Source organism: Eucalyptus grandis, chromosome 10, assembly GCF_016545825.1.
Source record: "Eucalyptus grandis isolate ANBG69807.140 chromosome 10, ASM1654582v1, whole genome shotgun sequence".
Lineage (NCBI taxonomy): Eukaryota > Viridiplantae > Streptophyta > Magnoliopsida > Myrtales > Myrtaceae > Eucalyptus > Eucalyptus grandis.
In genome coordinates, this window is record NC_052621.1 from 6101151 (window position 1) to 6114782 (window position 13632).

The 13632-nt window shown below is 38.9% G+C and overlaps 2 protein-coding genes across 3 annotated transcripts; one reads left to right on the forward strand and one right to left on the reverse strand.

Moving 5' to 3' along the window:
- Window positions 1-101: 101 nt before the first annotated feature.
- On the forward strand, window positions 102-7125 carry LOC104421402 ((+)-neomenthol dehydrogenase). Of its 2 annotated transcripts, none has more exons than XM_010033334.3 (6): window positions 102-225; window positions 4347-4430; window positions 4735-4981; window positions 5641-5718; window positions 6209-6394; window positions 6492-7125. In XM_010033334.3, exons 2-6 carry the CDS (start codon window positions 4393-4395, stop codon window positions 6867-6869), a joined length of 927 nt encoding a protein of 308 aa, XP_010031636.2. In that variant the 5' UTR covers window positions 102-225; window positions 4347-4392; the 3' UTR covers window positions 6870-7125. The 2 variants fall into 2 exon arrangements, with proteins under 2 accessions (XP_010031636.2, XP_010031635.2); XM_010033333.3 differs by having other exon boundaries at window positions 138-236.
- A 191-nt stretch (window positions 7126-7316) lies between these two features.
- LOC104421403 (bifunctional aspartokinase/homoserine dehydrogenase) lies at window positions 7317-13015 on the reverse strand. Its single transcript, XM_010033335.3, is given in 13 exon segments — window positions 7317-7759; window positions 8655-8724; window positions 9432-9549; window positions 9552-9594; window positions 9721-9774; window positions 10246-10286; window positions 10396-10488; window positions 10606-10693; window positions 11496-11549; window positions 11736-11851; window positions 12021-12098; window positions 12194-12347; window positions 12828-13015. Coding segments are annotated over 13 exon segments (1131 nt in total). The 5' UTR covers window positions 12924-13015; the 3' UTR covers window positions 7317-7633.
- Window positions 13016-13632: the final 617 nt, after the last annotated feature.

The window sequence follows — 13632 nt, forward strand, 5'->3', positions numbered from 1 at the left end:
AGGTATCAAAATCTTCATACTTAGAAAACAGTTTCTGTAAGTATTGGTATACAGCTTATGACCTTTAAGTTTGATAAGATGAGCTTGATGGTTCCAGTGACAGGAGGCTCAAGTTAGGGCAGTCATCAGCTTTCGTTTCATCCAAAAGCAACCATCTCTACACTGGAGATTGGAGCTCCAAGGAGGAAGATCCAGGTCCTTTCGCTCTCTGCATCTTCTCAGAAGGTCAGTTTGAGGTGAGATTTGAGATTTTTGTCGTATTCTGGCAAACAGAGGTTAAATATCAAAGCCATTGCAATCTGAATCTGTTTCGCACACTCAATATCAAAACATAAAATTACTTAGCACAGCAATCTGTTTTGAACAGATCAATCAGTGTACAGAATGATAAAAGTAACGCCCTGTTTTATACATTCATATATATACTATTTTTGTGTCGATAAGTTATGCACATGTAAAAATGTGTATTCATTGCATTTCTGGTTGACAGAAAGTAAGAGGAACACTGGAAGAAAATCTTAAATATCTAGTGAAATCTACAAGCAATGATATAATTTGTCAACTATATAAATCCCCTTTGAAATTGACAGCAAATCTGAATCTTAGTCCTCCAGGTTCACGTTGAGTCATCTTCATACAGAGAATTAAATCTATTTTTCTTGACTATTTGCATGCCTCTTCTATAAAAAAGAAGAAGTTATCTTCTTGTTTTTTTTTTTTTTTTTGGCCGGGGGGTGGGTGGGGGGTGATGGCAATTGGCTAGTACTTGTTAAAGTGCAGTTCTCTTGTTCCCGTTCATTCTTTGATGTTTTTTTATGGATGTCTACATAAGATCTTGAAGGACATTTGCAGCCAGATTCCAATTATGTATCAACTCAGACATAAGCAACTCTGCATTTAATAGTGTAGAAATTATGGTCCGATAAGTTTGATGGTCTGAGTTGTCCATGTCTATAACTATATACTAACAAAGAACACCACCTAGTGTCAATTTTAAACATTTGCCAGAACAGGGCATTACCCTTACCCTAAGCTTGAGCTGAGTATATACTTATGTTAACTAAGCTGGCATGGAGGTATATCCACATCATTTTGGACTCTACCATGAGCTTTCAGATATTTCCAAGAGAAGTAGACAATAAAGACAGTAGACAGTTTAACTCAACAATCAAAACCAGCAATTACTGAAACCCCTCAGACAACCAAGTCCTTGCTTATTCAATCACTTTGCTTCCATATAATTGATCAGATTAGAATCTCTCTTCTTCACATTCTTGTGGCAGTTGGCATCCTCTCACGGTAAGTGCCTTCTTCTGATTGTTACGAAAAAAAAAAATCTGCATCGAATAATGGCAGATTAATTTCTTTCATGCTTCTTGAATTTTTCTACCTGCACAGGCTATTACCAAGGTCTAGGTCATTCTCATGAGGTTAGAGCCATGAGGTGATATGGTTATGTCAAACTGTAGATCATGAAAATTGCTTTACCATATCTTCCATTTTCAGCTTCCCTCATGAAGAGTTGTCATGTTATCATGCTAGATACATACAATTTACTCTGCAAGAACTACGCAAATCATAGGAGTTATGATGAATTTGCGCACAGAATTTGCAACTTCCTCATCCCGTAGGAATATTAGAGCTAGGAGGCGCCCTTTGTCTTCCAAATGCTATAGCACTTGTAGCAGAATCCATAAGTGCATGCTTAGTCAGGTTCTTGAATCTACACTTTCCATCCCATCCCTTACTTTTAAAATGAACAAACTATTCAGAAACCCCGAAAACCTGATTCAAGGTCCAAATTGAATCTCTCGGAGGGTTTCCAAAGCTTGGGCTTTCGTTGATAACTCTTAATAAGATGATGCAAGTTCTTCAGTATTCTCAAGATACTCATTGACGTTTGCAGTGAACAAACCAACAAGTGAATACCCTATCAACAGGAAAATCCATAGACAGGCTTCAAAACAGTGCTCTTGTCTTGTCAACCTTCTCCTCTCACACAAACGTAAATTCTACATGTCACGCCCTGAAACTACCAGAAAAGGGTGATGACATGGTCCTCCTTCCTGACAAGGATGCAACTTCAAATATAACCAACTACCTAATAATAAAATGTATATATATAAGATAAATCAATAGGTTTGTTACAATTTCAGAATTTCTATAATTCACTAAAAAGAATATATATAGTCAGAACTCAACCAACCCAATAAACTTACAAGAACTATATAACCAACTCCTTAAGTCATACCCAAAATAAACTATCAAAATTTTCCCAATAGCGTTTTTGTCCTACTTGTTGCTAACTCTAGGACCTGAAAATATGGAAGATGAATGGAATGAACAACCACAACTTAGTGAGTAGTACATACCATAAAAGCATATCAAACTTCCACATTACATATTTAAAACTCAAGACATAGCTCATTATTACCAAACAAAAATATAATAACTTGCATAAACAAAATGTGCTATATGTTACCCCAACCTAATTATATCAAATAACAAATTTCTCATTCATCCATAATAACAAAACAGGCATAATCAATTTGGTTCAATAATTAAACTCATCCTATCTCAAATCGATGGTTCATTCCACACTCAATATCTAAACTCAAGGCCCTAAAGATGACTCTCATGAAATTACATTGTCATGTAGCACTTAATCATTGACCACATATAGCAATAGTATAAGGCCCTAGAGGTGAGTCCCACACGTGACTCAAGTCACCTTATAACACTTAGCCCTTAACTACAAGGCCCTAAAGGTGACTCACACAAAATTTCGTTGTTGTATAACACTTAGTCTTTTACCTGTTCACAACACATTTGATTTCCTCAACACAATACATATCATCTTTCAATAGTTATCACATAATTACATAAATCAATCATACCAAAACAATATGCATATTTGTCGAATCATCCCACAATAACTTAAAAGTACCGAGCACTATATCCATCTTTATACAACAAATGGGTCCTCACTTCCCTACACAAGTATGCGTCGATTACTCTTACCTTAGTACATGAGTTTCTACTATTCACCTGTGGATGCCCAAAATCAAATGAGTTTCAGATACATAAACCAAAGAAGACATTAATACTATTCACCTTAAACATTTTGATATTTTTTATTTATAAAAATAGAAAGACAGTTTGGTCATCCCAAAACAAACCGAAAAATTAACAAAATAAGAGCCCGAAGTTGCTGGATGCACGCGGGAAATTTTTTGTTTCGATTTATAAAAAATCAGTTTGGTATTAAAAAATAATGGCTTAATGAATCAAAAATCGAACTTTGAAATTGATTTGAACCCTTTTCAAATTTGTTAGGGATCGAGTCAGCTTAAATGAGATATCCACAACGTGCACGCACCAAAACCTCTTTCCATTCTTCCCTTTACTTTCTTCTTCTTCTTTTTTTCCTTTTTCCTTTCTCCCTCTCGGCCAAAGTAGTTCACGCTCTTAAAAGTGACCAACAACTTTTCACACTTTTTCTCTTTTTATGTTTTCTTTTCTCTTCTTCTTTTTAAAAAATAAATAAATTTCAAACCTTCTTTTTGTTTCCCTTTTAAAAATAAGGAAAATGTCACAAATGATCCATGAATTTTCATATAATATTTAATTTCATCCATGAGCTTTCGATTTGCTCAATTTGGTTCCTGAACTTTCATCTAATGTTCAACTTTATCCCTAAGCTTTCGATTTGCTCAATTTGGTCCCCGAACTTTCATTTAATGTTCCATCTAATCCCTAATTATTTGAACATTAACCAATTTCCCCATTTTTTTAATACCAAACTGGTTTTTTATATCTATAAATAATGTACAAAAGTCCATCAATCGATTTTTCCCTTTTTCAGTGAAGTCCATAAAAAAATCGATTGATGGGCTTTTATACATTTAAGTAATTTGCATATACAAAAAATCAAAATGCAAGATTCACCTTTATTTATTATTCTTGTCCATTTTTCTATTTGTTTTTAATATGGAGAAATAAAAGAAATATTAACATTTATTACTTTGCATAAATGTGGTTTTTTCGACAAAAAAAAAAAAAACCAATTTTTGTATTTTTTTATAAAAAAACGGTTTGGTATTTTTATTTATAAAAAGACAGTTTGGTATTAAAAAAGGAATTGGTTAATTTTCAAATTTAGAGGATTAAAAAAAAGTTCATTGGGAGATGAAATTGAACATTAGATTAAAAAAAAAATTGGTAACGATAAAGTTTATGGGCCATATTTTCCCAAAAAATAAAGTGGATAAGAGTCCAACTATTACACTACAAGGCATGATCGCGGAGCAAATCACTGACCTCTGCTGAAATTCCTCGTCTTTCAGGTCAAGCCGACAAAGCTCGACAACCCTCCATCCTACAGCCGCGGACATGGCGACCGACGGGAAGCAGCAAACCACGCAGCAGAGGTGAGTTCTCATTCCCATGCAATGGCTATTCGACACTGCAAGTCGCACTAAGTTCATCGACAGAAGCGTCGATCGCCGCTCGAACACGTTTCGCGAATCCGAGACCGGTTTCCGAACGGACCCGATCGAACACGCTTCGAACTGCGAAGCGGACCGGGAGCGATCGATGAACCTCCCCCGTGCGTCGGCACCGAGATTCCGGGGAGCATCGACCGGCCGCTACCGTAGAAGCCGGATCGCCATTTTGTTTCTGCTCTCCTCTTCTCTCTCTGTGTAACGAAGCGTTTCCGGCGGGCTTCGGCAGGTACGCGGTGGTGACGGGAGCGAACAAGGGGATAGGGCTGGAGACGGTGAGGCAGCTGGCGTCGCGCGGGGTGACGGTGGTCCTGACGGCGAGGGACGAGGGGCGGGGGACGGCGGCGGCGGAGAAGCTCCTCCGCGAGGACGGGCTGGCGAATGTGGTGTTCCACCAGCTCGACGTGCTGGACCAGGGGAGCATCGACGCGCTGGCCGATTTCATCAGGGACCAATTCGGACGGCTCGATATTCTGGTAAGAGAAAAAAAAGATATAGGAAATTAATAAAATTGTCCCCGGGTCAATTTCCCAAACACCACCGGACTTAAGATTTTTTAAGAATGAACCCCGCAATTGGACAATTTTGTTCGAAATGACCCGTAAGCTCGTCCATGGCCAAAACGTTAGCCAGAGATGGTTAAAACGTGCAAGTCGCATGTGCATTCATCGTCCGGCAGACGTTTTGGCCGCCAATGAGTCGAAGGGTTAGTTGGAACAAAGTTGTTGACTGGAGATGCGGACGGTGGGAGAAGTAAAACGCAGTGGGGTCATCAACGCCACGAGAAGCATTTAATTTGAATATAGTGAATTTAATGTTCAGATCACAAAAAATGATTTTGAATGTTAGTGGAGTCTCAATGTATATGAACGGGACAATCTGCATGGGAGTGACTAATCAATTTCAGTTATGATCTTGATGCATATCAACAGGACAATCTACGTGAGAATGGTCGACCGAGTTCGGTTTTGAAAAATTGATCATGCAAAAAAATCGATAAATTCATTAGTAAAGTGGAAAATGGACTTTTTAAGGTCACATGTTTCTTCAGGAATGTCATGCATTGTTGAGATAACAACAATAAGAATCCATGTGAAAGCAGCTTCTCAACTTAGGCTTCATGTACTTTGGGCAGGTGAATAATGCAGGAGCATCAGGAGTCATGGTTGATGAAGAAGGCCTGAGGGCATTGAACATAGAGCCTGCCTCCTGGGTAAGTGAACCTCAATTCAGACAGTTTCCCATAGCAGTTTGAAGCAAAAATCAGGTTGTGTCCGACCCTAAACTGAAGCAAAAACAAGCAGATCTCTCCAACTTTTTTTTTCTCTGATTGTCGCTCTCTAGCGACCCTCGGTTACAGGGCTTTATGCGTGAAATGCTCCTGCCAAGGAGCCGAAAAAAGGAAAGTTTTTTCTAATGAGTAAAACAACTCCTAGCCTTCTTAGATACTGGAATGAAAGAATTCCGAGATATCTTCAAGATTAGATGTTCAGAAATTTTCCTATTTAGATGACAGATCGCCCTTCTTGACCCGTCAATGGAATCTTTTGCATTTCTACATGAGCAGTAGCGACACGGTCTCAAATCAAGATCAGTGTCCTACTTTATGGCCAACCGTTCTTAAGTAGAGATGCTACACTACAAGCATAGAGGGGTTATCTAGAGTCAATTGAATATGGCTAATCTGTCCAGGTCCTTCGCAGCTCTCAGGCAAAGTGGCCAACTTGGTCCAGGGAGTGATAAAGCATACCTACGAGAGCGCACAACTCTGCTTGAACACGAATTACTACGGTTGCAAGAGGGTGGTAGAAGCACTCCTCCCACTCCTACAGCTCTCACCTTCTGGTGCAAGAATCGTCAATGTCTCTTCCCTCAGGAGTGAGCTCAGGGTAAAGCATCTTCCTCAAATTCCCTCCTCCTCCTCTGTTTCTATCTTAAAAGCTAGGACCAGGGAACCCGTCTGATGGAAACATTACTCTTACGCAGAGAATTCCGAGCGAGAAAACGAGGAAGGAACTGGGCGACCTGGACACCCTGACTGAGGAGAAGATCGACACGGTCATAAAAAGATTTTTGCATGATGTGGAGGAGAATTCTCTTGAGGCAAACGGGTGGTCGATCATGCTTCCGGCGTACAGCGTCTCGAAGGCCACTTTGAATGCTTACACCCGAGTTCTCGCCAAGAAGTACCCTAACATGTGCATAAATTGCGTCCATCCCGGCTACGTCAACACCGACTTGAACTGGCACACAGGGACCATGACCGTGGAAGAAGGGGCGAGAGGTCCAGTCAAGTTGGCGCTTCTGCCAGAGGGAAGTCCCACCGGCTGTTATTTCGATCAAACTGAAATAGCTGAGTTTTGAAGAGTCGAGCTCTTCTTTCACCATTGCTGCCAGAGCTGCTTTTCGCACTTCCTTTTCCGGCTGTTGCTTCACAGATGACTAGTGAAACATAATGCCCACTTTTTTCCCTATTAATTACGGGCAAATAATGGGTGCAGGATTCTGGTTTTCCATTTCAGCTCACCTTCTTGAGATGAGACATTTTCTTGATCTTAATGCAAGCTATGCATACCTCTCTCCTACAACCATATGAATAAACGGAAGAATCCACTATCAACACTGGCATTTTCTTTTCTTTTTTTCCTTTTTCCCTCCATTTTGTGCACAAATAATAATAGAATACCAGTCGTTGAGTAGCAAATTGTACAACTAGGCACGGTAGGACATCTAGCTCAATTCACGACATCCATTACTATCCAAGTACTTTTACGATGAAAACAGTTCAGATTTCAGAGTGAAGTCGAGGGATGCCACAGAAACTCATTGTTTATCCATGTTAAGCAGTTAGTGACATTCTTCCCTGTATGAGTAGCTTTGCTCAGCATCAGGAGCACACCACCACAGAAAGTTAACATTAAGAGAATTAGGTTATCAAGCCTAATGTCATCAAGCACAATCTTATGCTGACTGTCAAAATTACTTCAACCACTACAAGGACAGTTTCTAGCAAAAAGAAGGCCCACACTCATCAGCCTCTTCCATCTACTTATTCAGGTGAAATGATCTGTTTCTGTTCATTTTCACCCTAAAACTGATTCGCTTTTTTCAACTAGAAGAGACTTCTATCAAGGAAATAAATCCTGAATATCCAGAATATCAGCAAGGACGCCTGCCGCAGTGGTATCATTTCCAGCTCCAGCACCTTGAATGACCAATGGTTGTTTATTATAACACCGGGTGTACACCTCCAGCTGAAATGGCAACATCACAAGGTTGTGACAGATCAGGTGGCGCAGGTTGTGTGATCAGTATAAATATGATTTATGATGAATTCAGTCATGGAAATTTGAGAAGAGATACAGTCAAAAGGAGATTTTAAATATTGTGCTAAAGCATGCAATAACAAATTAATTCACTTAAACAGGTGCTCACTTGGTGAAGGAAATAAAGGAGGTTCCACATCGACCGCTATCGTGGCATAAAACGATAAAATCAATCTATTTTCCTAAGGAAGTTTCCACACTAAAGTACTATACTATGAATTTACACCATGAGTTCTTTTCCTCTTTCTTTCTCATAAGTGTGCGACAAACTTTCTCGTCATTAACATTGACAAGTTTCAATGCACTCATCATTAGATACTGCTCTTGTAAAATTATCATCGTAGCTCATACTGTAGATTAAGCAAAACTACTGCAGCTTTGCTTCTCCTAAAAAACTAACCAGCCTTGTGACCTAGGAAACCATCTAAAAAGCCAAATTGCAAATCCTGTTAATTTCTATGCTTATGTCCTTAATTACTAATACTCCATACAATTCTTCAATAACTATTTCTAGATGCCCAATGAGTACTTTTGTCTTGTGTGATGAAGTAAATCTTCCACCATAGATTGTTTGACGGAACTGAAGCTTCTCTTGCTACCTCTTTACACTCTTCCTTTGTCTTTAGTCATCTTGCACTAGTTATGCCTAATCTTAGCGTCGTTTTACTTTTCCCTCTCTATGCTCTTTGTAAATTTCCAATCTACCAGTGTTTTCATTTTCGATGAAATCCTTCATTATATATATAAGGAGAAAAAGAAAAAAAAAAATTCACCGGGCCAAAAGAAAGACTGAGAGAAGACAAAACATTGAAAGTGAGCTCACCACATTGTCACTTCCTCTCAACCTCCCCAAAGGAGAATCTCTTGGGAGCTCTTGAATTCCAACTTCACACCTACCAAAGGAACTCGTTTTTCAGGAGAAAGACTGTATGAACTTGAAAATACAAAAGAGTACCAAGTTACCAACATTTATATCTAAAAATGCATGGTATTTGACTAGTTTAGAAAGAAGATACCCTACAAGAACTTGACCGCACAAAAGAGGGGACTAATTCAAATAACTCCTAAGAAGAAGCAGATGTAGTCAAAACTCCTAATTCATTTCTCACATCATATTTGCTCCACCCACCATATTACTTTTTTTTGCTTTGGTCAGAAATAGAACTTTGCAAAGTACAATTAAGGTTCTTCACAGCTGCTGAGCAGCCCATGCATTGAACATATCATCTGCAAAGATCAAAGGCAGTGCACCATGCAGGAACCCCGGCTCTCTCAGAAAGGAAAATCTAATGCTCAAATTCCAAGCCAAGTTGCAAATCGCAGCACCTAAAGTCTAAGATTAATGCAATATCCAACTAAGGTATACAAATTTTCCAAACTATGTGACCCCATTTCCTATTTGCCTAAAGGAAATCGGCTTTGGTCACTTCTAACATAGACATTTCCAAAGGTAAAAATAGAAGGCCATGATAAACAAGAAACCCCCTCTATTTCCATCTTGTCAACTGTTTCAAAGTACCCAAAAAATCAGAACCAGAAAGTCACTAATCTTCTAATAGATTCCATATTATTGACTCTTTAAGTAATTTGGTAAATATACCTTGTTCCTTCAATCACGCAGACATAACGGAGCACTTTCCCGCTTACAGAAGCCTTTGCAACTCTTTTGCAGATACTTGTGTCAAGTAAAGGAAGCCCTTTGCTAAGAAAGTCATCACAGACATCACAGTAGGTCCCATCTCATCTGGGTACAAGCTCTCAACCTACAAAGGTAGACATCCCTCAGCAGAAGACAAGACAATGAATCAGGTGCGGTGCTATGTAGGAGATGCCAAAATGAGTTAACACACCATTGAGAATTGAGAGCGAAGAAAACCCTACACACAAACCTTTATGCTGTCCATCGTGATTCTCCTTCCAAGCAGTCGAGCTAATATTAACGCCTGTTCCAACATCCAAAAAAAATTGTTAATTAGATATTGCAGCCTTACATTCCCCTTATCAGTTAATGTTATTTCCCTGCCAAGGTCTGCAGCCAACTCGGTTTACAATTACACGCTTTGTCAAATGTTAAGTATCACCCATAAAAGTGCCAAAAAAAAAAAAAAAAAAAAAAAAAACCTAAAATACCAACCTTTTTCCTATTAATGCAAATCAAGAGCCCACAATGAAGGACCATCCAGTTATGTGAGCAAACTTGAGGTTGATACCTATATTTTCTGGTCCAAAATCTACATTTTCATAACAGATGCCAAATAATGTAAATTTAAATCATCTTCTACAATTAATTTGCCACCGCGCCATTGAAATGGGTAGACAGAACAACAGCATTGTTTTTATTTCAAACAACATCTACCAAAGATTATCGTAATTTTGCTCAACGGAGAGTTACAAAATGCATCAATGAGTTATACCTTTCTGGCTACATCCATGCCCCCGAGGTCATCACGTGGATCTGCAATCCGAAAATGAAGTTCATAAGATGATATCTCTGAGCATTCATGTAATAATCCTTGCACTGCAATGATCTAGAATACAACTGAAAGGTTCACATAAGGAAAAACCTGGCTCAGTGTAACCCAAACTTTTTGCAGTTTTCACCACTTGACTCAATGGCTTTCCATCTTCGACCTCACTCATGACATATCCTAATGTGCCTGGCGAATTAAGTTGTAACATCCATGTATATTAGGAGATACAAAGATTATTACAGGAAGCACAAAGATATAATTTTCAAAGGTGTCGGCAGAATCAATGCCTGAACTGTTTGATACCACTCAAACTCCCAACTAAACGATGCACAGGATCTCCAGATGACAGTATGCGGTTCAATGACGCTATGATGGGAAGGCCAGCCCCTACCTACCACATGATAACATCTCTCATTACATTTAAACCTTGAAAGTAAATTAGTAGCACCGTATCAGTGAAACATAAGTCAGGACAAAGAAGTAAAATATCCAGAACAAAACTGAAAACACTGAAAATAACCATCTGAAAAGTAGAACTAACAAGATATGAAATTTGCATGCCCAGCAAAAGTTGTTTAATCTAGGTCAGAATGTGAAAATAAATGCAGAGCATCAGATGATAATGAAATTTGCATGCACAGGAAAAGTTGTTTAATATGAATAAAGCAGGAACTTTCTGCAGCAAGCACTGTCAAGCCAGGAGTAATAAACATGAAGCAAAAAAATCAAATCCTTGCAATCTGTAAGACGAGGTCCTCCAATCAATCCGAAGTGGCCAGTAAAGAAAATAAAAAATCCATATCAAATGATGCTTTGCCGATTTAATAAGTTCACACATTGTTCCCAAAAATAGGTTGAGGAGCTTTACCGTTTGATTATATTCGCATCATATTGCAAGATTGAGACAGGTACAAATTATTTTATCATTAGAAGATAAAAAAGCTTTGGCTTTCAAGCTCTAAAGAAACGGAGAAATGCACTTTCTTAGCAGAAAGTCAGCAAAATAAACAAGACGGTCAGACTCTCAGCGACAAAATACACAAACCATATGAAAGGGCAGCCAAAAAAAATAAAAATTGGATTGTCATATAATTCAGCTCAAGCCAACACAGCCTGAACAAACGGTACAGGTGACAGTCCATGGTATTAGTTTGCTAGGAGCTCATGTGTATTCAGGGAAACACATAACTTACAGTTGATTCATGCCGAATCCGCCGTGGTTGTGACACGAGTTTGTCGTAGTACTCCTGCATATAGGGGGAAAAAAAAGATTTTCTGACGGTTGACCCAAACCAAGCAGTCAAAGCAGGAAGTACAAGGATCAGAAAGCATTACTTGAGGAATAACTAACAGTAGGTACTGCAGATGTTTAATTCCAAGCCTCACATCTCTCATAGACAATGATGACAGATTGAAATGAAAAAGCTTCTCACCATTGTTGCAGTAAGAGGCTTTTTATTTGCCAGGACGATGCAACATCCCAGATCAATCGCACGACTTAAGATCTCTGTGGTCTCCGAACTAGCAGAGCAATCAACAACTGCCAAACCTGTTGGTATATATACTTGACTTAGTTGTTCCACACATTATGAAGTCACAATAAGACTCGTGAATCAACAGTCCAAGGTTCAGAACACATGCGTAGTCCGTTTCACCAATTCAAGAAAAAGTAATGCCAGGAAAAAAACACAGAAAGTACAGTTGCTAAGCTCGCAAACCCGTTGATTTACCAAGATGGGACACCATGTTGAAAACTTTTGCGGTCAGTTCAGAATGTGCGAATACTCGACATGCACCTACACCAGATAAAGACACAAGAATAAGATAAGCATATGAGCATAAAATTCTGCACCCATCACCGTCAGTCTGAAAAGCAGAAAAATCGAATTACCGAAGCCACTGAGCTTCGACAGCGAAGAACCATCCTCCTTCACCCTGCAAACTTCCAGCAAGAACTTATCATCTAACTCCAACATGTGCGCATCGGGCGCCACCACGACAAGCGACTTACTGTCGCATACGCCCACAACTCGTAGATGCACTCCCTGCAAGCCAATCATCCCATTTCTTCAAATAAACCAAAAGCTAACTCCTCTCAACAACATCAAAAAAGCATATCGACAGTCACGTAGCCAGCATGAACATGCCGCCATTCTCCGAACCCTGGGCATAATATAAAATTACATTCGAAGCTCCAAAACCAAATAAACGCAACCAACAGGTTCCGCAACCGTTTCGGACAGAATCAAATGCACTTCATTCCACACAAAAAGTTACAATTACAGATCACTTGCTCACGGGAAGTTCATCTTCACACTGCACACCTAAGACAGACTCCCCTCCAATCCGCCACTCCGACGAAAGCTCGCATTTTTCAAGCAATGCCGCGCGGGGAAACAATGCAAAACGGCGGAGCGTCGCGAAAGGCTCCGATCGGAGCCTCGCGGATTGCGGCCAAAACGGCGAGACGCCGATCCGCGCTACAGAGAGGCGGCGAAAGATCGAAGGAACGAGGGGAGAGGGACCTGAGTGGCGTGAAGCGATCGGCAGGAGACGATGTGGCGGAGGAGCTGGCGGCCGACGCCGCCGCACCCCATCAGCAGCAGCGTCATCTTCTTCATCTCCTCGATTGCTTCCCTTTCTTCTCTGCCTCTTTCTGCTTCTCTGCTTTCTTCTTCGCTTAGGTTTTACTGGTTTTGCTCTGTTTCACTTCCTAAAACCCATGCCCGGTCGAGAAGAGTGATTTAAAAAAATAGCTTTTTAAAAAATAATCAGTTTTATTGTTTGAAATAATTCGCTAATAAAAAATGATTTTCTTTGTTAATAATGATTTATTTATACACATTTTCATAGAAAATAAAAATAATTATCCATTCGTTTTTTTAAGGAATATAAGAAATCATTTTAAAGAAAATATTTTTTGAATCATTCATCTTTTGCGCAATAAATAAAACTTTAAATTAATATTTTGTATTGAGAAATCAACAACCGGATAATTCAATTTGTGACCTTTGAGTCTTTGACTAGTAAATTAAGCCTTAGAGAAAATATAAAACTTACATATTGCACACATGAAATACGTATAGGTTGCATTTTGAAGCGACTTTGACGTATAGGTTGCATTTTGAATAGGATAAGCGGATTTGAGCATCCAAAGCCCTTTAAAATAGGTTAAATAACAAACTTATTTTAAACTAACAAAATTGAGTGGTGTTTCAATATAAATAATATTTGAATTTTTTAAAATAAAAATAAAAAATTATTTTTAATTAATCTTATTTTAATTTATATATTCAAAGATAATCAAGGAAAATGTTAAGTTTACTTTTG

Coding starts and splice junctions, on each gene's coding strand:
- LOC104421402 (XM_010033334.3), top strand. CDS start 4,393: ATGGCGACCGACGGGAAGCAGCAAACCACGCAGCAGAG. Junction 4,431..4,734: donor CAGCAAACCACGCAGCAGAG/GTGAGTTCTCAT, acceptor GGGCTTCGGCAG/GTACGCGGTGGTGACGGGAG. Junction 6,395..6,491: donor CCCTCAGGAGTGAGCTCAGG/GTAAAGCATCTT, acceptor ACTCTTACGCAG/AGAATTCCGAGCGAGAAAAC.